The 26,837-nt window shown below is 41.2% G+C and overlaps 1 protein-coding gene across 6 annotated transcripts in view; it reads right to left on the reverse strand.

The window, feature by feature from the left end:
- Window positions 1–26,837, reverse strand: part of DCAF5 (DDB1 and CUL4 associated factor 5) — a 93,794-nt gene that overhangs the window by 29,757 nt on the left and 37,200 nt on the right. For all 6 annotated transcript variants that reach the window (XM_084969544.1, XM_021099399.2, XM_021099398.2 and 3 more), the window contains one exon: window positions 9,468–9,681. In XM_084969544.1, coding sequence (XP_084825670.1) covers window positions 9,468–9,681 — 214 coding nt within the window. The remainder of the gene's footprint in view (window positions 1–9,467; window positions 9,682–26,837) is intronic.

Below are 26,837 nucleotides of genomic sequence, written 5' to 3' on the forward strand. Positions count from 1 at the left end.
TATCCATATATAATGTGAGCAAAGAACGGGCTAGGAGAAGAATGTTTGAGAGAGTCCACAATCTAGGCAATAGAAGCCCCACTTCCTCTGCCAACCCATTAACCTTTAGAGAAAACAGTGACTGGGGTACTAATACTCTGGCAAACTGCTCTAATGTCCAGTGGCCCCTCCAAAAACTTCAGCCCCTTTCTTTACCTCTTAGCATTCTTAAATTGAGCATGTTCTCAAGAAAGACTTTTTTGCATGTGCAAAGGCATCTTGCTAGCTGAGCACCCCATGATAATGCCACGCCTCTAAATATAAAGACCATCTTTGTAGAGTGACCTAAGTCACAAGAAATTTTTAATAACTTGACGGTTCAAAGAAGGATCCAAATGTGACCTGCCACAGCAAAAGTGCATACTAAATCGAAGGTTACTGGGGAAAAAAATTATTAGCTACCTTCAAGCAAAGCAATGGTTTCTCCTTTCCTATTTATTTAAACCTAGACGGTTAAACAAACCAAAAAAGGGACAAATTTGGAATACAGATAACTCCCTACTAATTATATTTTAAAGCCTCAATGGGTTTAGAAATATGAATATAAACCAAAAGAATACCCCTTTCCTACCCACTCAAAATCCACATTAAAACGAGGACAAAGCTCTAGAAGGCAAGAGGAACAGGTCACCCGATATACCCCCAGAACATGTCTTAGGTTCTTTGTTAACAGAGAATCTCTCTCTCTCTTTTTATTTTTTATTTTTTTGGCTTTTCAGGGCCACACCCGCAGCACACGGAGATTCCTAGGCTAGGGGTCTAATCGGAGCTACAGCTGCTAGCCTACACCACAGCCACAGCAATGCCAGATTGGAGCCACATCTGCGACCTAAACCACATCTCACAGCAATGCCGGATCCTTAACCCACTGAGTGAGGCCAGGGATTGAACCCACAACCTCATGATTTCTAGTTGGATTTGTTTCTGCTGCTCCATGACAGGAACTCCCAGAGAATCTCTTTCTGCTCAATCTCTCTGCCCCTACTTCTGTAAGTACATGTATGAGTATGTGTAAGTGTAAAGTGAGTGTTTGCATATCTGATATTCCCAATATCCGTTGACTGAGAAAGAGACATATCACTTAGTTACTGTTCACTGAGTGCTGATCAATTTACACAGTTTCTTCTAAGGTTCCTTCCATAGTAATTGATTAATTATTCTCCAATAAATGGCATGCCTGTCTAATTAACTGTATTGACTAGGACAGCAAAACCAGATGGCTTTCTAGCCTTGATCAGCAACAGCAGAGAACTGCTATTTAACATTTAAATCAAACACAGCTCTTATTTCTCCTTGACTTTTGATAGAAGGGAAAAAAATGTGATTGAACAATTTTGTGATGTGCTCACTGCAAGACTATTCTCAGAAAAAGATTTGCCAATGGTATATAAAATAACTTTGATCATATCATTTATAACCAGTGCCTGCCACAAATACTATCCAAAGCAAACAGGAAATTTTTACTTTGGAAATGGCCAAAGCCATAGGTTTATTTATTTAATTTGTGGTAGGAGAAAAGAGAATTTCATTGGCGTCCAATAAAAGCATATGCATACCCATAAGATTAACACTATTTTACGGAGTTTCTATCATGGCTCAGTGGTTAACGAATCCGACTAGGAACGATGAGGTTGCAGGTTCGATCCCTGGCCTTGCTCAGTGGGCTAAGGATCCGGCGTTGCTGTGAGCTGTGGTGTAGGTTGCAGACAGGGCTCAGATCTGGCGTTGCTGTGGCTCTGGTGTAGGCCGGCGGCTACAGGTCCAATTAGATCCCTTGCCTGGGAACCTCCATATGCCTCGGGGGTGGCCTTAGAAAAGGCAAAAAGACCAAAAAAAAAAAAAAAAAAGAACAACACACTATTTTACATGTGAAGTTACATGATTTTTGCTTCTTTGAATCATTTGCCATTTCAGTTTCGCTAGGTTCCTGGAATTCTTTGGTTTATTAAAATAACTACCCTTTATAAGTTCTGAGTAGGAAAAAATCTATTAATAAAGAAACATTCCAAAGAAAAGAAAAGAGACTGAAAAAAAAGAAGAACGTTCCATAAAGACACCCAGTAATTGTCAAATAATCATTAGGGAAGAAAAATATTTTAAATGCTCTAAATCTCCAACAGCTGCTTGTAACAAAGCAGTCTGGATTACTTAAAGATCAATCTTTGGCAAAATTCTTTTGGAAGTCTAAGATGAGTGGTCATCAACAAATGGCCTTCAGCAGCCAGTATCTCCTCTACGGGCCTTAGTTTTTGTATGTGGGGACTAGGAAGTGGAAAGATGGCATCACTCATTTCAGTCTGCAAATGAGTATTTATATTCTTCATTCAAGCAAAGGTCTCCAATCTTTCACAGAAGGGAATATTACTTCCCTTTACTCTCTCTCTTTTCTTTTTTTGTGGCTGTGCCCCCCAGTGTGTGGAAGTTCCTGTGCCATGGATCAAACTTGCACCACAGCACAATCTGATCCACTGCACTGTCAATGCCAGGTCCTGAACTTACTGCACCACATGGGAACTCCTCCTCTTCTCTCTTTTTTTAAAGACACCTCCCCAGAAAGAGGTACAGCTACTTAAAGTAAATTCTATAAGGAGAATGGGGCAGGTAGGGTAGGTTATACTGTTCCCATCATTAGTATCTACCATTTCCTAGGGCAGCCCAGCCTCCCAGTCAGGAATTATACATTAAAGGAGAACTGCCACACCATGTCACCAGATCACATCAATTCCATCTGCTCCTAAACCAGCCATTATCTAGCAGGTCTGCATATACTCCAAAACCTCTTAAGCTTTCTAAGTTCTTTATCAGTAAATGAACCAGAATATGGTTTAATCCATGAGTAAAATCTTAACACAGGATTGCTAATACCTGAAACTCCTAGTTTTTAGGAATTCCACAAATGCCTTAATATTACATGCAAAACTATGTACATATGTACATTTTTCTTAAATGAATATTCAAAGATTTTATACTTTCAAAGAGGTTCAGGATTCAAAGAGTTACAAATAAACAAGTTATCTTCATGCTACCTTCGCTTTATAAAAGTCTACTAAAATATTCACCTAAAAAATACATACAACAAGGAATTCCTCTGCCACAGCATTCTGTGTTCCGCTCTCCCTCACTAGCCTGTGGAAAAGGCTATCATCACTTTATCTCTATAACACAAGTGGCAGCACACCTACAGGAAAAGGTAGGTACAATCATAGACAAGGGAGTAAGTCTAGTTCTGGTTCTGCTACTGATTAGATCTGCTGTTTCAAACTACTCTAGACCTTAGTTTCACATGGGGATGAAACCTGTCCAACTACACCCAAAGGTTGCTAGGAAGATTAATATGATATGAAACTGCTTTAAAAGCTAAAGGGCTAAATATACATGATATAAAAGACAGACAAGGAGAAGAAGAAAAAGTTAGCCTAAAGACACAGAGCAAGTCAAAGGATGGAACCCAAGAGTTGAATCTCCCTCTATTAAAAGTAGGCCTTTACTTAAGCTGAAGGGGAACATATGGCACGCTAGGCTCCCAAGAGCTTAATCAGGGCTGCATGGAGTTTTTGCTTTTTTTTTTTTTTTTAAAGCAAAGTTATAACTTTCTAGGGTGCCTCACTAGCCTGGAGCACACTTCCCAGCAAATTCCTGCACCTCTGTTATATTCGTATAATGTCAACACAGAAAGGTTGAGTGGTGATGTAATGTCTGAGGCCAGGCCATGTATTCAAGCCATTCTGTTGCATTCCCAGGGAAGAAGTCAGCTCTTTTCTCCACGGGATGAGATACTATGACTTAATGATCATGACGTTAGGGGCCTTGCCATCTATCAAGTTCAAAAGAAAGCATGTATAAGTGACCCCAATGTTCAGACACTCCAGGGATCAATCCTTTCAAGAAAACTTTATTATACTTTCTCCTTCCTTCCCCACCCCAGTTTCAGCAAGATACAGGGATTACTAAGCCAGGTATTAGATGAGACTAAAGCAAGAGAAGATTTAAAAATTACCACCTGACCATTTCCAGGCCATACACATACCCATTAGCCTGAAAGACTTACTTCCCAGAAGCCTGAGCTGCTGCTCTGCTGGACTCTCACAATCTAGGGCAAGAGCCATTTAAGGAATTGTGAAAGAAAGGGAACAAAAGCCGGGTGCTGTCTTACAAATGTGTGCCAGAAAAGCTAGCAGGTGGAAAACTGGCCTTCCCTTTTAACCCTGTGAAGAGATTGGCTCACTGAGTAGAGAGCTGAGTATGAAGCTTGGGAGATAGAATGCATCCAGTCAGGCTTCAGGGAGAAAACGAAAAGCAAACAAAAAATCCAAATATGGGAGTTCCCGTCATGGCGCAATAAGCAAACCATGTATTTTTAGCCAAAAGTAGGGAAGACAAGAGACTATACAGGGCTTTGAATGAAAATCTCAAAGAGGGTCTGACTGGCAGTCATATGAATGTGTCTACCACAGCATCAGGCACACTGTAGGTGCTCAGTAATTATCTGCTTTCTTATTTTATAAGACTGGGGGCAGGGATGGAGGGTAAGAGCAAGAACTCAGGAAAGGTTCAGTAGAAAACAGGAAAAAAGAACAGGTCTCCATTCACCTATGAGTTGGTGAAAGACCAAGAAATTAAACATGACAAAAAAACATCCTGATGAAGCACAGAGGTTTGAATCTGGTGGTGCTAGAACAGAATAGGTGTTGTGGTACATAGGTTTCTTTGATCCATACTATGAAGTATGAATTTGCTGTAATATTTAAAATCAGGAAACTTCACATTAAAAAAAAAATCTTTATCTCTGGCTTCCCTTGAAAAAACCCAAAGGCCTTCTTAGCAACAGTGGGCTGAAGCTGAGTCAAAGCTTTACTTTATGGCATTGATTTGGATTTAGAATGGGGTGGCCGCTCCAGCTGGCCACAGGCCCCACTACTCCCTACTTTTTACTTCTAGCACTAAACACCCATTTCTCTGCTTGCCTTGCTTCTGTTGGCATTAGGTTGTGACCTCTTGTAGAATTAAAGGAGTCTCTACTGAAAGCTCAAAACTCTGTATTATAGTCCCACTCAGCTACAAATCTGTATTTGTCTTAACTGTGTACCTAACCTCTCTAAGCCTGTTTTCTCATCTGTAAAAGGAAGGACTGCACAAAAGAATCTCTAATAACTCTATAGTTAGAATTGATTTTCAATAGTGGCAGTGAGCATGGGGAAGTCACGAAGTAGGTTCAGCTGGTTTTATACTTTATCCCAAGCCCAAGTTCTTGAAATTGTAGTTGTATTTGGGGAGCTAATGAATTACCTAGTGAACCTAGGATAGTCTGATAAGAAGTATAGGCTCTCTGGCATAGTATCTGGTTTGATTTATGTGGACTGAGTAATCTTACTGAAATTACAAGCCAGAAGACCGTCTCAGATAGGTAAGTCACTTACTGCCTTTCTTGACCGTGTTCATTCCTATTATGGAAATTCTCAGATTCTTCTCTACAAAGGTTACTTACCCAGCCTATGACTAAATGAAGAGTTCCAGAGCACAGAGCCCCAAGCTGTGGGCATTCTCAAAGTATACAAGAATAAGCTCAAATATAAAGACCAATATAAGGAAAGGGTAGGCTTTGGAATTTGAAAGCAGATAGAAAGATTCTGTCTGAACCAGTCAAAGAATATACACATCAGTTCAGTTTTGTAGATCATACTGTAATCGTAGCAGCTGCTACTTTAGCCCTGAGTGTGGAAAGTCAGAGTTCATAAATCACCTGGGAGACATGTTCAGGAATGAGACAGTAAGTTTGGCCTCCTGTGTCACACTTAAAAAGGATAAGCTCAGTAGATTAGTTTCACTGAAAACCCATTATTTAATTCATCCTCCTAAAGCTCCCGAGAGTTGAGCAGGAAAAATGGTACTTAACACTCCTGACTTACAGTTAGACATGCCTTGGGCCTGGAAAGCTAAAAACCACAGTGACCAAAATACTCAAGATTCACTTCAACAAATATTTATCATCCTCTCAGTGTGCCAGGTGTTGGAGACAAAACAACAATGAATTAGCTACATTTCTTAGTCCCCAAGGAGTGAAGATAACAGCTAAGCATAAATCCTTATAGTTCCTTTTCCCTAGGTTATATACTTCTGATAATCTCTAAGGGGAATATAAACAGACTTTAAGGACTTTAACTCTGCAACAGATTTTCCAAGTTAGACTCAATGACTTTGCATCCTCCTCTCTCCATGGTAAACCACTCACCCCAAACAAAAAGCAGTCTAGTTTGGGAATTCCCATCATGGCCTGGTGGTTAACGAATCCAACTAGGAACTATGAGGTTGCGGGTTCGATCCCTGGCTTTGCTCAGTGGGTTAAGGATCTGACATTGCCATGAGCTGTGGTGTAGGTTGCAGACGCGGCTCGGATCCCGCGTTGCTGTGGCTCTGGTATAGGCCGGCGGCTACAGCTCTGATTGGACCCCTAGGCTAGGAACCTCCACATGCTGCGGGAGGGGCCCTAGAAAAGGCAAAAAGACCAAAAAAAAAAAAAAAGCAGTCTAGTTTGTCAGAGGGGGTATGTTACCCATAAATTCTTCCCACAGGAGAAGAGTCATAAACAACAGTCAAATCTGAACAGAGAAAATCAAAAGCCCTTCAATGTCTCTATCATTGTATACAGCCTAAAGGCAGAAACCACCACATGATATCAATGTACACAACCAGGACCACCACAAAACACTTTGTGTGGCTCCGCCTATGGCAATACCTGTACCTATCCCCATGTAGGTGGGTGACTGTAACCTAGGTCAAAAGTTCTCAACCAGGGGCAATTCCCTGCCAGGGGACCTTTGGCAGTGTCTGGAGACACTCTTGGCTGTTTGGGGGATGACTGAGGGAGAAAATACAGGCCTCTAGTGGGGAGAGGCCAGGGATGCTACTAACCCTCCTAGAGCACACAGGACAAGCCCACACAACAAAGGAATATCTGACCAAGATGTCGACAGTGTCAAGGTTGAAAATCATGGTCTGGGTCCTTTTACATACTGGACTTTGTTCTAGGTCTTTTAAAAGTCCCATGCAGACAGGCTCTCGCTGCTAATAAAAAAGAAAACATAACATATATTCTCCTTCACTTCTTTCTCCTTTTCCTCAGGTCCTGTGTTTCTGGTAATAAAACCTAATAAACTATTACATTTAGTGCCAAATCTTTATTGTTCAAGGAAATAAAAATCACACACATAACAGGTTGACGGAAGATGGAAAATCAATAAAAACAAGGAAGATAGGTAAGAGAGAAAGGGAGGGGCTTGGTTATCATTTCCACAGCTAAATGAAACTAAATCAACCATTCTACAGAACAGAAAATTATCTCTTCTATTGTGAGTCAGATCATCCCTAGAAACTGCTTCTTTCCAAGCAAGAAACAAATTGCCTATAAAAACTAAGTTATTCAATCACTGTGGCCTCTCCAAGGAGTTATCACTTATATAACTGAGGCCACCTAGTGGTGTTAAGTGTAGATCTCAACTAAGTAGGCCCTAGGCCTCTGAATTGAACATAAATTCTCAATTTGGATATGTATTCTCTATTTTCAAAAGGAGAAATCCCCAGCCTGGACAGCTTAAAAGATATTCTCAGCTTTTTTTCTTTTTGTCTTTTTAGAGCTGCACCCATGGCATATGGAAGTTCCCAGGCTAGGGATCAAATCAGAGCTGTAGCCGCCAGCCGCATCTGCAACCTACACCACAGCTGATGGCAACACCAGATCTTTAACCCACTGAGCGAGGCCAGGGATTGAACCTTCGTCCTCATGGATGCTAGTCATATTCGTTTCTGCTGAGCCACAGTGGGAACTCCCTTTTTTTGCTTTTTAGGGCTACATCCGCAGCATATGGAGGTTTCCAGGCTAGGAGTCCAATCTGAGCTACAGCTGCCAGCCTATACCACAGCCACAGCAATGCCAGATTCGAGCCGCGTCTGCTATCTACACCACAGCTCACGGCAGTGCCATATCCTTAACCCACTGAGCAAAGCTGGGGATCGAATCCGCAACCTCATGGTTCCTAGTCAGTGTTTCCCCTGCACCACAATGGGAACTCCCATTCTCAGCTTTTTTTTTTTTTTTTTTTGGTCTTTTTTGTCTTTTTGTTGTTGTTGTTGTTATTGTTGCTATTTCTTGGGCCGCTCCCGCGGCATATGGAGGTTCCCAGGCTAGGGGTTGAATCGGAGCTGTAGCCACCGGCCTACGCCAGAGCCACAGCAACGCGGGATCGTTAACCCACTGAGCAAGGGCAGGGACCGAACCCGCAACCTCATGGTTCCCAGTTGGATTCACCAACCACTGCGCCACGACGGGAACTCCTTTTCTCAGCTTTTTTAAGGTGAAACTCAAATTAAGTATTTATTGTGCTCCTACTACATATGCTAATCTTTAAGCTATGATGTTGGAGAGCCTCTAGCAACCTCAGCTAGGGAGAAAAATCCTAGCTACTGCCTTCAAAAAGCAGGGTCTTCATAGGTTCTCAAATAACTGTTTCTTTTATGCCTCTTGACCACAAATAACTTCAAAGAAATAGAATACAGCATGTGAGAATTATAGGTCAAAATTTGACACAGTTGATGAATTCAAAGAGAACACTAAGAGTTAGCAAGAGACTAAAGTTTCTCCTTTCCCAATTCAGATGTGAAAGAGCAATATGATTGGTTATGGCTGAGAAGAAAAAAAAAATCTATTAGTTTATTTGATCAATCTTTTTTATATTTGTCTTTACTCAGCTTGATTACTGAGACCAATCCAACTGGTCCACTCACCGACACCCACTTCAGAACTTCTATGCCCAAGACAGAAGGTGCAAGAATGCCAAATATGTTTTTAAACTGGCAGCTTAGGTCAACATCAGTATCTCAATTCCCAGTAAGACTGTGGAAAGGCTGGTAATGCACAGCTTGGGTTCTCCTTCTCAGTTTTGATGCTGGCAATAAAAAGGAAAAGAGTCAGCATCTGGCTTCCTCTCAAACAAAGTTGCTCAGCCCATTTGATCCAAGAAAAAGATGCCATCCAAAGGGGCTACTCAGGATATGTCTTTTGGATGGTACTTGGGATGTTTCATTCATCATTGTGTTTTATTGATTAAAAAAAACTCTCTTTCTCTGGCAGGCTAAGTTACCATGGACTTCCTCCTTCTTTTGAAATGAAATATAATCTTAGAATCTTGAAATCTGATTCACAAACTTGGCAGAGCTAGGTTGCTCAGAACCATATTGTGGTTTATGGTGTGTGCTTCATATTATTCAAAATCAGCTCTGATGAAAAAACTATTAAGCCAGAACATCTCCAGACACTTACTGTTTCCCCTCAATTGTTTTTACCTGAGTGGATAAAGAGAAGTAAAGACCAGTACAGAAAGAACAATCTGAGAGGAAAGCAGGAGTCTGGAATGCAGGAGGCAGAAGGCACTTACCTGGTCACGATCTCCTGCAAAACAGCAGCTTTTCATGGTACAAGAGTTGAAGTAACCCTGATTGTCAAACTGGAAGACAGGCAGGCGGGAGTGGATGTCATAGAGCACAGGGGGCAGGCGACGCCTCAGGGCCAGGAGCTGGGTCCCATTGCTGTTGAATCGCACACTCATGGCACTTTGGAGGGATAGGTTGCCACCGTAGCGCAGGAGAGAACTGGAAGGCAGGAAGCACAGGAATCAAGCATGAGGCAGGCTGGACAAGAGTCTGCAAGTCAAACCACTGCATTTCATACCCAGGACCTCTATCAGACTTGCATGTCCGAATTTTGGCATGAAGGCATTTCTATGCACTGAGCTAGAAGGTAATAAAGAGGAAAGAGATGATGCCATGATTATGTCAAAAATTATTTAAACTGGAAGTTCTTGTCTTCCATCTCCAAACACTGTTACCAGTACATTTATAGGAAAAGAATAATACAAGCATCTTGAAAGAGACATATAAAAATGGTCAGCTCTTTCATTTACCTGAGCTGCATAATCAAACAGATACTCATCAAGACCCTGTAAAGTCAGTGGTATCCACTCTAACTGGCTAATCATGATGATATGTAAGGAATATATTTATTCTTTAAATTAGAAATACAAGAACTATCAGCAAGAAAGACAGATACTTTAGTTTATTATGGATTTTTAAAAATAATAACCACTTTATTGCTTAAGCATTTATTTTTGAATTTTCAATCTGTTCACAGAGAATTTTTATATTCCATATGGCATGACTCAAGAATAAATATTAAAGAAAAAATTTAAATTAAATACAGAGCAAGCAGTTACAACAATTAGAAAAGCAATTTGACTTGTTTTCCTTTACAATGCCAAACAAATTTATATTTAGCTTTAAAATATACTTTGGCTAACATATATAATTCCATTTATCCAGCTTCACTAGGGAGTGGTATGTTCTGGTTTACCCAATATTCTTCTGTAGTTCATAACATTTCTAAAAAGTCACACAGTGGAGTTCCCATCATGCTCAGCGGTTACCAAACAGAACTAGCATCCATGAGGACACAGGTTTGATCCCTGGCCTCGCTCAGTGGGTTAAGGATCTGGCATTGTCATGAGCTGTGGTGTAGGTCGCAGAAGCGGCTTGGATCCCAAGTTGCAGTGGCCCTGGAGTAGGCCAGCGGCTAGAGCTCCAATTGGAGCTCTAGCCTGGGAAGCCCCATATGCCACGGCCCTAAAAAGACAAAAAGACCAAAAAAAAAAAAAAAAAAAAAAAAAAAAAAGTCACACAGTATGGTTCCAAATAACTTATTTTGATGACTCAGAAGATACTTTCAATTTTACAATTAACTAGAATGGCTGTGAACATTAAAAATTATACAGTACTAAAAAAAATTATACAGTACTAGGTTAACAAAAGGTGTGTGTTTTATCTTTGTCATAGTCAGTCTCCTTGATTACATGGACACTGTTTTATAATGGAGGGATGACTGTTTACTGTCCATGTCATAACTAACTTTTCTTTCTTTAATTCTTAGAGCACTGAATTACTGGTAGGAAGAAAGTGAGATTAAGCAGCACTGGAGATGCTACAGAAATGAGGGCCACATCAGAGCTACTAACTCACTCTGCCACATAAGTCACTGGGGTCATGGAAAGAGACTCTAGTAGTTTAAGAAAAAAAAAGTTTCCAAATTTAGAGAATCAGAGCTGGAAAGGGCCTCAAGACAACTAAGTTAGAGTCTGGCAGATTTCAAACATTTTTAAGGAAGAAGTTTTAATAGCATTTACCAAGTGAAATAGTTGTATGCTATGAGAAGAGATTGAATATTGAATGAAAATAATACATTTTCTTTGGTTTCTTTTCTGGCAAGAGAGTGATGAAGAAGATTAAGGGGGCAAGAAAAGATATACCTTGAAAGCACAACTAAACTGAACTAAATAAAACTAAAAAACAAACCTACAAACAAGCAAAAAAGAAAAAAAAAGATTTATAAATGTGAAAAAAAGTGAATTAAAAGTAATTTGCAATTGGAGTTCTCGTCGTGGCACAGTGGTTAACGAATCCAACTAGGAACCATGAGGTTACGGGTTTGATCCCTGGCCTTGCTCAGTGGGTTAAGGATCCGGTGTTGCCGTGAGCTGTGGTGTAGGTTGCAGAAGCGGCTCGGATCCTGTGTTGCTGTGGCTCTGGCGTAGGCCGGTGGCTACAGTTCCGATTCAACCCCTCGCCTGGGAACCTCCATATGCCGCAGGTGTGGCCCTAGAAAAAAACACAAAAAGACCAAAAAAAAAAAAAAAAAGTAATTTGCAATTATACTGGTGTCTACAGGATTTATAGAAATTATTCCTGTTACTAGTTTTAGCATATTTGACCATTTGACATAATTGAATCCACAATTTCAGGGTTTTTTCAATATGCTGTTGTGGCTTGGTTAAGAACCAGACATAGTGTCCATGAGGATGTGAGTTTAACCCCTGGCCTCGCTCAGTAGGTTAAGAATCCCGCATTGCTGCAGCTGCAATGTAGGTCGCAGATGCAACTCGGATCCAGTGTTTTTGTAGCTGTGGTATAGGTTCGCATCTGCAGCTCAGATTCAATCCCTAGTCTGCAAACTTCCATATGCTGCAGGTGCGCCATAAAAATAAATAAATAAATAAATAAAATTGGGAGTTCCCATTATGGCTCATCAGTAACGAATCCGACTAGTATCCATGAGGATGCAGGTTTGATCCTTGGCCTCACTCAGTGAGTTAAAGATATCCAGCGTTGCCGTGAGCTGAGGTATAGGTCGTAGACATGGCTAGGATCCTACATTGCTGTGGCTGTGGTGTAGGCTGGCAGCTCCAGCTCTGATTTGACCCCCTAGCCTGGGAACTTCTATATGCCACTGGTGTGGCCCTAAAAAGACCAAAAAAAAAAAAAAAAAAGTCATCTTTTCTCTGAAACTCAGATATTAATTCTGATTCTGAAGACTTTAATAATGTATTTTTATAAAATTAAATTCATTTTATAATTATTTTACATTATACAGATATACTGAAATGGAGGAGTTCCCGTTGTGGCGCAGTGGTTAACTAATCCGACTAGGAACCATGAGGTTGCAGGTTCTCTTCCTGGCCTTGTTCAGTGGGTTAAGAATCCGGCGTTACTGTGAGCTGTGGTGTGGGTGGCAGATGCTGCTCGGATCCCACATTGCTGTGGCTCTAGCGTAGGCCGGTGGCTATAGCTCTGATTCGACCCCTAGCCTGGGAACCTCCATATGCCACAGGAGTGGGTCAAGAAAAAGCAAAAAGACCAAAAAAAAAAAAAAAAAAAAAAAAAAAAGATATGCTGAAATGGCATGTGGTATAAACCTTTTCAACTGGCAAAATGTTATACAAAATAAAGAGATTATTACTATTTTTTTTTTTTTTTTTTTTTTAAAAGAAAGAAAGGCCATATTTCATGGGAACAGAGAGCTCCTGGACTACAGCACAAAAGAAGCTGCCAACCTGGCCTGGTCAAAAGAGTCTGCACCACCACTAGGCAGGCACTCCTGTGTGCCTCCAAAGCAGTTTTCTTACCAGAGAGAAGAAAGCTCTAGTACCGCAGCTATATATGGAAACAGCCTTGGACTGTTTAATCCTTATGACTGGAATATAAGGAAAGAGAAAAGTGACCTAGAAAATGGTCCCTAGAACTCCAAATATCAAGGAGAAGCCTGGTACCTCTGCAGGCCCCAAGTAATAATCCCTGCAGAGCAATGTCCTAAACACTCCCTCACATACAGAGAATGAATGATGGGGCTGTCAGAGGTCAGGCACTTCCCTGACAGGGTGTCCTAGTTGCACAGACATGTGGTGTTATCTAAACACTGAGCTCAAAAACAATGAGAGTCTTTCAATTCAAGATCAGCATGGAGTGTGCAAACAAACCAGCATCTGTAGGACTGAAAAGGAGGTGGGGGTGGAAACAAGACTCAACAAAAAGAAACTTGGCCAGCCCCACCAGCCACAGCAGCAGGGGTTTGCATCAGCTCAGGCATCCCTGACAGGAAAGCTCAGGCCCCTGGCAAACGCCCTTTCCATCTGTTAAAAGGACCTTCCTCTGCAGATTCTGGTCAGGCCTGCAGGAGGCTGGCATCCGAGTCCATCCCATTCCCACCCAAGCTTCTAACTATGTCTGCAATCTGGCAACTCTACAGGGTGTTTATGAGCTCCAGGAGAGTCACTAACTTTTCTCTTGCCCATGCTTCTGGGCAGGGATCAACTATCTCTCACACAGAGACATAGGTAGGTACATAGGAATCTTGCTCCTAGAGTATTTAAGGTGCAGCTACTAAAACTGTAGCAGCAGCTATTAAAACTGAAAAATTCACGTTTGGGTGCCAAAATCCTTTCAGAGGGATAGAGTGAACCTGAAATTCAGAGAGTGAGTTAACTAATTTCTCAGCAGGGTTCTGCAGCTGGTTCCTCCTATGAGGAGATAAGAATGATCTAGTTGGAGTTCCCGTCATGGCTCAGTGGTTAACGAATCCGACCAGGAACCCTGAGGTTGCAGGATCGATCCCTGGCCTCGGCTCAGTGGGTTAAGGATCCAGCATTGCCGTGAGCTATGGTGTAGGTCACAGAGGAGGCTCGGATCTGGCGTTGCCATGGCTGTGGTGTAGGCCGGCGGCGGCTACAGCTCTGATTAGACCCCTAGCCTGGGAACCTCCAGATGCCAGGAGTGCGGCCCTAGAAAAGACAAAAAAAAAAAAAAAAAAAAAAGGAGGAATGATCTATTTTATCAGGAAGAGAAGGCTTAGAAGGGGGACAAAAATTGGGGTAAATAAAAAAAGGATCAGAGTTCCACTCTACCAATAATGCCTGAAATGTCTTTTTTCTTGTCTTTAACATATTCCCTGAAGGAGAAGTTTCTTATTTCCTCTTGAAGAACTAACGATACCTGTACACAGGAATGCCTGAACCTTGACTTGCTTTCCTGGATTCTGATCTTAATAGTGGAGGTGCCACCATCTCCATTCCTCTAGAGAAATGGCCACCGTAATGTAACACACTCAAATGAGATGAACAAGTTTCTTTAAAGGACTAGCAACAAGGCAAAGCAAATGCAAATCAAAATATCCCTACAAGAAAAATAAAAGAAATAACTCTATTCCCAACCCACCTTCAACCAATGATTTGTCACAAAATGCAACAAGAATGGGGTAGGAGATGACCCAAGGGCCAGTGTGCAAAAGAGAACCTCAAAACATCAGGAAAATATTCCTCACTAGTGTGTTCCCCTGGTTTTTTTGGCCCCTCAAAAATACTCAACTGGACTTCTTTATCGGCTTGGCAAAATAAAAAGAACACACACAAAAAAAATCTCTGGTCAAGGCCAAAGTCTTGGAACAGAAGAGAAACAACCTGAGGCTGTTTCCAGAAAAAGTGACAGCGAGTACCATGTCCAATACAAGATAGAGCATTGATAAGTGTTCTAAGATCTGGCTCCATGAACTTAGATTTCTATAAATCCATGATTAAGTAATTCATGATGGTGCCAACAAGATTTTCCAAAGCCCACTGGCATGAATTTCCTCAGAGTTTCTATGTTAAAGTTAGGATTCCTGGAGTTCTCGTCGTGGCTCAGTGGTTAACGAATCCGACTAGGAACCATGAGGTTGCGGGTTCGGTCCCTGCCCTTGCTCAGTGGGTTAACGATCCGGCGTTGCCGTGAGCTGTGGTGTAGGTTGCAGACGTGGCTCGGATCCCGAGTTGCTGTGGCTCTGGCGTAGGCCGGTGGCTACAGCTCCAATTGGACCCCTGGCCTGGGAACCTCCATATGCTGCGGGAGCGGCCCAAGAAATAGCAGCAACAACAACAACAAAAGACAAAAGACAAAAAGACAAAAAAAAAAAAAAAAAAGTTAGGATTCCTAACCTATGGGAGCAGCCCTAAAAAACATAAAAAATAAAAAATAAAGTGATCAAAGTTCAAAAGGTCACAGCCTACATTGTTCTGTTCAAGTGTTTTCAAGATCTTGGTGATCCCATAACTTTTTTCTTTTCGTCTTTTTAGGGCTGAACCTGTGGCATATGGAGGTTCCCAGGCTAGGGGTCCAGTTGGAGCCTTAGCCACCAGCCTACACCACAATCACAGTAACATGGGATCTGAGCCGTGTCTATAACCTACACCACAGCTCATGGCAATGCCGGATCCTTAACCCACTGAGCAAGGCCAGGGATCGAACCTGCATCCTCATGGATACTAGACAGACTCATTAACGACTGAGCCACGATGGGAACTCCTCTTTTTTTTTTTAACTGAAGCATAGTTTACAATGTTGTGTTAGTTTCTGGTGTGCAGCAAAATGATCCAATTATGTACACACACATACACGCACACATATATTCTTTTTCATATTCTTCCCCATGATGTTTTATTACAGGATACTGAATAGAGTTCCCTATGATATACAGTAAGACCTTGTTGTTCGTCTGTTTTATATACAGCAGTTTGTATCTGTTAACCCCAAACTCCTAACTTATCCCTCCTCTACTCTCTTTCCCCTTTGGTAACCATAAGCTTACCTCCTATGGCTGTGAGTATGTTCCTGTTTTGTTAATAAGTTCCATTTGTGTTGTATTTTAAAATCCATGTATAAGTGATATCATGTATTTGTCTTCTCTTTCTGACTTACTTCGCTTAGTATGATAATCTCTAGTTGCACCCATGTTGCTGCAAATGACATTATTTCATTCTTTTTTACAGCTGAGTAGTATTCCACTGTGTGTGTGTGTGTGTGTGTGTGTGTGCGCGCGCCACATCTTCCTTAATCGTTTCTTTTAGGTGAGTTCCAAGTGGAAGAACTTTGTCTTTCTCTTCTGTTTTTTCTAATACAGTTCTCAGTTCTAAGACTGAAACTTCTCTAGAGAACTATTAGACAACAAGCCTGAGAAAGACAAACTGTCATTTATGACTGAACAAACTCATATTTCCCTCAGAATATAATCCAACTGCCAAGCCTCTCTGGCTTGAAATATAGATACAGATTCAGTGTCCACAGTAAAATTTCTTTTCCTTTCTGAATACCCAGAATCTTTTTTTCTTTTTAGGGCTGCACCTGTGGCATATGCAAGTTCCTGGGCTAGGGATCAAATAGGGAGCTGTGCTGCTGGCCTACACCACAGCCACAGCAATGCGGGATCCAAGCAGCATCTTCAATCTACTCTGCAGCTTTCAGCAATGACAGATTCTTAACCCACTGAGCAATGCCACAGCTCATGGCAACACTGGATCCCTGACCCACTGAGCAAGGCCAGGGGTCAAACCTAAATCTCATGGATACTAGTCAGATTCTTAACCCACTGAGCCGCAATGAGAACTACCCCCCCCCACACACACATTTTTTTTAACATCTAAAAATTTGTTTGACTGAGATTGGCAGAAGGGCTGGACTAAATTTCTGATAAAAAGACTTTTAGGTAATCAAATGGCATATCTAGTCCCTCCATGAAGCAAATAGAGATGGTAGACATTGTAGTGCTTTTAAGCATGTTCCAGAACAAGGACATGCCCAGAAAAGAAGTAATTTAGAGCCCAAGTTTTTGCGTTTGGTTCAGAGGATCCCAAAAGCCACATATAACCAATAAAGATCTCAAAATGAATTGAGATAACATATTTATTCTAGTATATACTCATGCCTTTTCTATAGAATTAGTGACTTAGCATTTATTCATCTCAGTTCACCAGATAACCTGGCTTATTCAAAACCCCCTTCACTCCAAGCTGTGGAAAATAGAGAGGGGTTTCATAGCCATTTAATCTTCATCTTAAACTATTCTTGGCCCTACCTTCTGATAGATGTTACACAGTATCAGCCCTGACACCACAGTGTATAAAACTGGAGAGGGAGAGTTTAATGAATAGCAGTTGGCAGGAGGAAGAAAAAGGAAAGGGGAAGGCAGGAGATTGAGAAGGCAGTTGCTACAACAGTAACAGTACAGAAGGAGTGGGTAGGGATACAGGCAGGTAAACAGGCAGCTCCTGAAGGCAGAAGAAGAAACTGGGTGGACGTGCTTACTGTTAGGGTACAAGGCCACAAAGCTGGAGGAATGTTAAAGGGGAAGGAGGTAAAGTCCAGAAAAAAAAAATCCTAAACAGAAGAGGATCTGAAAACAAAAATTACAGTTTTGTACCTTCTGCAAGAACACTTATGCCAACAGTTGAAAACAAGAGAAGGGATGAAAGTAAAGGGGAGAGAAGGCCAAAGTGCTGACTGATGAGACTTGATTACAGGAAGATAGCCGGTTTCATACAGGAGCCACTTACCAAGAATGTATCCAAAAACCAGTTACCTCTAGTTGGCAATATTATAAATGTTTTAGGATAATGGCTTTCAAACTTTTTTGTAATAGTAACCCTTTGTAATAAGTACTTTTTGGGGGGCCACACCCATGGCATGTGGAAAATCCCAGGCCAGGGATCAAACTCGCACCACAGCTGTGACAATGCCAATCCGTAACCACTGAGCCACCGTGGAACTCATGTAATAAGTACATTTTATACTGCATTCTAGTACACTAATATTTACTCGGCAAAAATTCATTAAACGTGGAGTTCCTGCTGTGGCTCAGCAGTAATGAACCTGTCTAGTATCCATGAGGATGAAGGTTCAATCCCTGGCCTCCCTCAGTGGGTCAAGGATTTGGGCATTGCCATGAGCTGTGGTGAAGGCTACAGAGGAGGCTGGGATCTGGTGTTGCTGTGGCTGTGGTGTAGGCTGGCAGCTGTAGCTCTGATTCGATCCCTAGCCTGGGAACTTTCAAATGCCATAGGGGTGGCAATAAGAAGACAGGCGGGGGGGAAAAAAAAAAAAAAAAAAACCTTCGCTAAACAACTTAGTGCCCACTATGTGCAATGCAAACTTTCCATATTTTTATCTAATCAATACTTGTGACCATTTAAATTAATTTCATGGCCCAGTAGATTACTGAAAGAGCTTCCTACCTTATCTCCTTATTTCCATTCTTGGCCCATGTTTCAGTTAATCCTGAACAAAACAGCCAGAAGTGCCAAACTATGAGTCAGATCACATCATTCCTTCGCTGAAAATCATCCAGTGTTTTCCCATTTCAATCAGATTAAAACTCAAATTCCTGATAATGCCAACAAGGCCCTGGTTAACTCTCCCCACCCCCATCCCTTACGTCTTTGACTCAACCGCCTAGCACTCGTCTTCCCTTACTCTACCTCAGCCACACAGCCATGCCTCCTCATGTCCTTAGAACATGCCACTCACACTTCCACTTCAGGGCATTTGCACTTGCACATCCTCCCCAGATATGAGCATGGTTCATTTACTTACCTCTTTATTCAGGTATCTTCAATTAGCCTCTCCTGATACCCTATGCAAAAACGCAACTTCCCCAACTCTCCATCTCCCTTGCCTGCTTATTTTTCTCTACTACATGAATCACCATCTAACATACCATATATTTTTACCTATTTGTTTTGTTTCTTATTTGTCCTTTCCCACTAGACTATTACCTTCATATCTTTTTTTGTGTATACCAAGTACTTAAACAGCGCCAGACACATCATAGGCATTCAATAAATCGCTGCTGCATGATCTAATGGATCATGAGTAGCAATCTGAAAAACCCTGAGAACATTAAAACAAAACAAAACAAAACAAAACAACAGACTCCACCAAGGTTCACCTGACATTTGTCTGCCCAGGAAACCTCATCTTGAGAGGCAAGAGCAGAGCAGCATAAAATAAGAAAAACAGGGAGGTTTGGAGATCATCTGAGTCAAAGTTTTCTTTCAGAGGCAAAGCCCTGTGGCCCAGAAAGTAAAATGATTTGCCAGTGACAACGCAGGACTCCCCCTCTTCACTAATACCACCACACATCTTTCATATGGTTGAATTTGAGATGAATTTATCTATCTGCAAATAGGCAGCCAACTAGATGAAAGAGTTTAACAGGTAAATGGCTATCTTAATTATACCTTGTACTTTAAAGCAAGTTTCTGATATGTATAGAATAAAATTTCAAAAGGAAAATTAATAGTTTAATTTAGGAAGTCAGTAACAAGCTAAAAACAAAATTCACCTATCACATTTCAGAAGGTGGACAGTGAATTCTACAGGCTTTGAACACATGCCCTATCCAATTATAATCTAAAAAATTATAGCTCTGGGAACTGTATGATGGAGCATGATGGAGGATAACGTGAGAAAAAGAATGTATATATGTATGTGTGATAGGGTCACTTTGCTGTACAGTAGAATATTGACAGAACACTGTAAACCAGCTATAATGAAAAAAATTAAAATCAATAAAAAAAATTTAGACTGATGGATATACTGAAACCAACAAGAAGATATATTAATTAGACTACAGGATTTAGGTAATTTTTTTTATACCTTTCATTTTATTTTCCAAATTTTTCTACAATGAACTTCTGTAATCAGAAGAAAACACATTATCTTAAAATGTCGCATTCCTTCTCAAACACACATTCCTTCTCCTCAAATACATTCCTTCTTTAATTGAGACCACAGAAGATAGCTCTGAGAAAAGTATGAGAGTGGGAAATTTAAAGACCTTCTTTCTTCTTTTTTTTTTTTTTTTTTGGTCTTTTTAGGGCCACAACCATGGCATATGGAGGTTCTCAGGCCAGGGGTCAAATCAGAGCTGCAGTGCAGGTCTACACCACAGCCATGGCAACACTGGATCTGAACTGCATCTGCAATCTATGCCGCACCTTGCGGCAAAGCCAGATCCTTAACCCACTGAGTGAAGCCAGGGATAGAACATGCATCCTCACAGACGCTAAGTTGGGTTCTTAACTTGCTGAGCCACAACAGGAACTCCCATAGGTTAATTATTGAAGCTGTGTGCTAGGTATAATGGAGTTTATTTTACTATTCTACTTATTTATATGTATGTGAATTGTTTTTAATATAGAAATTTTTTTAAAAGAAAAAAGTTCAGATTTGATTTTAAAATGAGAAAGCTTACTTGATATAGGGACTTCTGAATAATATCACCACCTCCTGAATAACAAGAGTTGGGGAGTATTAAAGGGAAATATAAACTGGGACATGCCTCCAGAACTCCCACCCATTCACCAGATATTCCCCAAATGCTCTGATTTGAAGCTGTCTCTTGCTATAAAAAGGCATATTTGTGCTTGTTGAGAAGGAATGGACACAGGGAATCTCTGGCCTAAAGCCCAAAGACCCTGGGTCCAAATGAACACAGCAGCAAATTCAACACAAACTTCTGAGTAATCACAATTTCCACCTTTCAGGATAAGCTGCAAAATCACCAAGGGTGTCTGTTGAAAAATGGCAGATTCACAGGCCTGCCTCAGACCAACAATTCAACCCCCAGGTCTGTGCTCCAGGAAGCAGCACTTTAACAACTTCCCTAGGTGATTCTGATGCCCTCTAAAGTCTGAAAATCACTGGGTTAAGATAGAGGCCCTGGTGTCTTCCAGTGGACAAAGCTAATTCTAGAGCTCCACCTTGTGGCCTAAAAGCTAGAGAGCAACGTTGCCAGAAGTTGACAAGCATCCAAAGCCCAGCAAGAACTCTTGCAACCTCCTCTAAGGGTTTATTCCTTACAGATGACTTTTGTTTGTTTATGTGTTTATTTTTTTAGGGCCACAGCCATGGCATATGCAAGTTACTAGGCTGGGGTCAAATGAGAGCTGCAGCTGCCGACCTACACCACAGCCACGGCAACACCACATCCAAGCCACATCTGCAACCTGCGCTGTACCTTGGGGCAATGCTGGATCCTTAACACACTGAGTGAGGCCAGGGATAGAACCCACAACTTCATGGGCACTATGTTGGGTTCTTAATCTGCTGAGCCACAACAGGAACTCCACAGATGACATTTTGATCCATGTCATTACACTCTGGGAGTTCATACATCCAGAAAACATGATACAAGCTTTGAAAATACATACTATTTGGGGATGGGTTCAACACTGTACATTCATTCAGTATTTACTGAGTGTCCATAACATTCTAAGCATTATGCTAGGCAATTGAGATTAAAGATGAATGAAACTTGCCCGTCCTTAAGACACCACAGAAAAACAGGGTAAGTAATAGTACAGATTAGGACAAGAGCTTCCTTTCTGAGGAGGAATTCCTGGGCACTGGAAGGAAATAAAAGACATAATGTTGGTCTATCTGGAGATAAAATACAGTCACATTAAAGATAATCAATGATGGTATAAGCAGTGACAGACATGTAACATGAATGCCACAAGGCATAATGACTTTATAGAGGCTGAAAGTTTCGTTCATTCAACACATACTCTGTGCCAAAAGTCATCCAGGTGCTGGCAACACAGTGAGTATATAGGAGTTTCCATCATGGCTCAGCGGTAACAAATCTGACTAGTATCCATAAGGATGCAGGTTCGATCCCTGGCCTCATTCAGTGGGTCGGGATCCGGCGTTGCTGTGAGTTGTGGTGTAGGTCGAAGATGCGGCTCAGATCCCGTGTTGCTGTGGCTGTGGCACAGGCTAGCAGCTGCAGCTCCAATTCGAACCCTACCCTGGGAACTTCCAAATGCTGCACCTGTGGCCCTAAAAAGACCAAAAAAAAAAAAAAAAAAAAAAAGAGTATACAACAGGTGATCTAGTAAGGACATTTGTCTTGATGGGCTTCCATTTGATCTTGAAGAGTAACTAGGATGTGAATAGGAAAGGAAAAAGGAGAAATTCTCCTCCATGTGTGTTTGTACATAGAGGGGGAGTTAAAAGGCGAGAAGGGACACTGCCACCACAGAAGGGGTTGACTGCTTACTTAACAAGTTTTTATTTCATCCAGTAAATAAAGTCAGTGTTCATTCCAAAAAAACGATTTTCTTGGAACATGCCACACTATCAGTTCTGGATATATGGCCATAAACAAAGATAAGAAGAAAGCAGATTAAGAAGCCAGGGTTAAGAAGCCAGTGTAGTCAACCACTTTATGGAAGAGTGACACGGATCTGAAACAGAGCAGGGACTTGGACTTTAAGAACTGAAAACGGTGACCAGGCACTAACACAAAGCAAGGCTAGTTATGGCAGAGGGAGGGAGAGACAGAAAACCCAAAAGGGACTCTGAAATTTCAGCTAGGATGATTACAAGAGTGATGGTGAGATTAATAAAAACAAAAGAACTTAAGAAAGGATACAGGTGTAGGGAAAAAACAAGCTTTTACTTCAGGTTTCAGTAGATGGAACATTTGCCTGAGTATTGTGTATGTATATACAGATAGTAAAGATGGGTGAGCAGGAGAATAGAGAAAGAAAGCAGAGCACAAGTGCCTTTTCCAGCCTTTGAAGTTGACCTCCTGGGCTCTATTCTCCCATAATAGTATGAGCAACTCTCAAATGCAATGTGGCAGAGGTTGCCTGTATTCAAATTAAGAGTAACGCTTTATTTGGTCTCTACAGAAGCAGGATTGGCACAGGCCCAGAGAACAGACATTTAGGCCCCAAAGCCAGGTAAGTTACTAAGATAATTTCTTTCTGATAGTAGAAATTAGCACTCATTGCCCATTCTCAGATGTGTCATTTATACAACATGCAAAATCACCAACTTACAAGGTAGGTTTTATAGGAATTCCTGGCTTGCCCCAGTTTTATTGTTGAGTGAGAAAGAACATTCTCTTTATTATCCTTGTCAAAGCAAGACATTGTTACCTGTCACAGAACTAACAGCTCCTGACAAAAACTGACAGAAACTAAAGATATGAGAAGGGAGAGAGGTGGTAAGTGAGCAGACAGTTAAAACAAGCAATGCAAACGGTGAGACAAGGTGAGTTACAGCTGAGGAAACCACTTCTTCTGAACACTTTGGATGCTCAAGGAGCTTAGGTCTGAAAACTGTTCAGAAGCCACTGCAATAGTCCAAGCAAGACATCATAACTGGGATGCTGGCAGTGATAAAGGACAGGATGATTGTGAAAAGATACCAGCAGAAACAGTGTAAATGAAATAAATGAAACCTCACCCAAACATGCAATATATACTTGTATATATGACATTTTCTCTTATCCAGTCACCTGTACTCAAGTTCCCCACCCTATGGCCCTCTCATCATCACTTGTATCCCCAAAGCAGACTTTCAAACTCCAGTGACTACATGGCCAGGGAAGCAGTATTAAAGAGAAAAGCACACTTGGATTAAGACATTAAGCAGAAGTGGAACCCCTAACACATCTTAAAGGTTTAAAGAGGAACCCGACTCAACTTTGGCAGACTGTTGAGATATGAGAATAAAGGTCCAATGGTGTCAGATTTTTTTTTTTTTTTTTTTTTGCTTTTTAGGTCCACACCTGAGGCATATGGAAGTTCCCAGGCTAGGGGTCAAATCAGAGCCACAGTTGCCAGCCTACACCACAGCCACAGCAACATCAGACCCCTGACCCACTAAGAGAGGCCTGGGATCAAACCTGCATCCTCACAAATACTAGTTGGATTCATTTCCATTGTGCCACAATGGGAACTCCTGATCTTTTTCAAGAGAATTATAAATTGTGGAGTTGCCGTTGTGGCGCAGTGGCTAACAAATCCGACTAGAAACCATGGGATTGAGGGTTCGATCCCTGGCCTTGCTCAGTGGGTCGAGGATCCGGAGTTGCTGTGGCTGTGGTGTAGGCCAGTGGCTACAGCTCCGATGAGACCCCTAGCCTGGGAACCTCCATATGCCACGGGAGCGGCCCTAGCAAAGGCAGAAGACCAAAAAAAAAAAAAAAAAAAAAAAAAAAGAGAGAGAGAGAGAGATGTTATAAATTGTAATTTTTCTGTGTAACTTTCCAAATACTATTACTTCATGTAAGCCAAGCAAAATATCTCCATGGGTTATCTCCATGAATTTGGCCTCTGGGGCAACTAGTTTACAATCTCTGTTCTAAAGCTTTATAAAAGAAAAATAAGTAGCATGTCAAGTTTTCCAGGTCAGGAGAGCAAGAAACTTGGAAAGTCAGTATGCAGACTGGGTCTGAGCCAGAAGACAGTGAAAAGGGAGGCAGAAAGTCTAAAGGACTCAGACTTCAGAGTTGGATAGATCTTTATTAGAAAAATTTCAGAGGAATTCTAACAGTATTATTCCAAGGAGGCATAGATGAAAGAAAACTAATGTAGACGGGGCTCCTAGTTGATTTAAAAGAGGAGAGGATATAATATACATACATGATTGTTACTTCATTTTTCTGTACCTTGATTTCCTTATTAAAACAAGAATAATAGAATCTACTTCATAAGGTGATCATAAGTATTAAATAAGGAATTATTCATGTAACTGTCATTATCTCTAGCAAGTAATGCTCAATAAATGTCATCTATTATTTATTATTATGCGGCACTGAGAGGCAGTCACATGCTCAAGATCACATAGCTATTAAGGTGTACTGCCTGGCTTTGTACACAGGATGGAGCTTCAGATTTGACTCTCTAAACCATCAAGCTCTTCTGCCTCCCTTTTCACTGTCTTCTGGCTGGAGCTTCAGATTTGACTTTCTAAACCATCAAGCTCTTCTGCCTCCCTTTCCTTCACTGGGCTAGCTTCTTAATTTGTACAATGAGGAAGTCAGATCAGATGATAACTAAAGGCCCTTCTAGAATTGGTATTTTACTCTACCTTTCAGCCAGCCTTCTAATCAGCTTCCTTCAGGGCAGTAGTGGGATAAAAGCGATCCTATTCACACTCTTGCGGGCTATCTAGCAAACACGGAGAGCGCGAGCTTAGGCTCTGAGTAGGGCAGAGAATTCCAGTATGGAGTCATCTATCAGGTAAGCTAGGAATGAAAAGCTAGCCAATGTGAGGCCCCCTTATTGTTCCACAGAGATTATATTTGTTTCCAGGAGGCCAGTGGGCCATTGGAGTAGGCCCACAATTCACATAAGTGCCCAAGTTATTATAAGTTGGAAGTCACTTACAAGCTTACTGAGGAACCGCAAGAGGCTCTAAATCTATCTTTGTAACATCAAATGACTCGTCCTCTTGGGGTTCCAGGGTCTCTATGAGAACCTGATAAAAGCGCTCTGTCCCTAGGAAAAAATGCCACGTGTGCTCACTCAGATAAGCAAGCACATGATTTTACCTGCCATTATGAGAGGTGTACAAATTCTCTAAAATCTTTCCCTAGACTTTAAGTATCCCTGAAATAGATCTATCTTGTTCCAGGCTTGTTGTCCCAGGGGATTCAGAATTGTCCCAAGATCTGGGTTGGGGTTTCTAGGCAGCTGTGTTCAAGACACAAAATCATCTATTGAAACTCAGCCTAATTAATCCTGCATGGAAAAAACAAAGGGCCATCTCTTCATCCCCCACACCAACTTGTACTGAGAGAATTCAAACAGAAAAGACAGTTTCTTCTCCAAACAACAGTGGATGTGAAGCACAGGACTCTAAGCATATTTCATACCCCTTTCCTGCCTCATATCCATTTAACCTTAGAAAAGGTGAAAGAAACAGGTAAAAATGTCCTGATTTCCACAGCCCTCTGCTCCTCCTTTTACTCCAAGGAAGGAGTCAGTTGAGATTATCAATTACCTTTATTAGATGTTTTCTCCCATGTGGGCTTTGAAAACTATAGGTTACCAAAGAAACCACATAACCTCACCCATAAATGAGAAGTAATCAAAGCAAGAAGACAATACTTCTCCTCCATAAGACTTGCAACAGCTTAAGTCAGTTGATGACGATCTGGAGACACATGCAGCCTGGTGGAGTTGGTAAGTTTGTAAATCAGTGCAGCCTTCAGGGGTGTGGGAAAAGTTGACAACTTTTTACAAAAAATATAAAAACATACACTCTTTGATACATCAGTTCCTTAGATATTTTTGCAAAGGTAGGCCAAGACAGATGTGCAACCAGGTTCAATGCAGCATACTTTATAAATGGCCCAAACAGGAAACTCTAAGTCTGGTTGTCTGGCAGATCACATGAATAGAATTCCATGTAGTCATTAACAGAATGTGTTAGATCTCTAAGTGCTAATATGAAAAAAAGCTCCAAGACATATTACTAATTGAAAAAAGCTGAAAACAGTGGTATTATTACGTGGTTCCTTTAGTCTAAATCTCTTTAAGGATATATACTCTCTATGCTCATTATACATATTAAATGATGTTTTGGACAGATAAATAAGAAACTGTTCACTGCAGTTACCTTCAGAGAGAGTGACTAAAGACCATGAAAGAGAAGAGCCTTACTGATATAAAACATTAAAAAAATACACAAGTAGCAGAGATAACCTTGAGATAGGATTTTGTGTGTGTGTCTTTTTAGGACCACACCCAAGGCATATGGACGTTCCCAGGCTAGGGGTTGAGTCAGAGCTGTAGCTGCCTGCCTACACCATAGCCACA

Source organism: Sus scrofa, chromosome 7 (genome assembly GCF_054392235.1).
Source record: "Sus scrofa isolate SSC_HxYL_T2T_F1_AM1 chromosome 7, Sscrofa_HxYL_maternal_Yorkshire_Landrace_v2.0, whole genome shotgun sequence".
Classification (NCBI taxonomy): Eukaryota; Metazoa; Chordata; class Mammalia; order Artiodactyla; family Suidae; genus Sus; species Sus scrofa.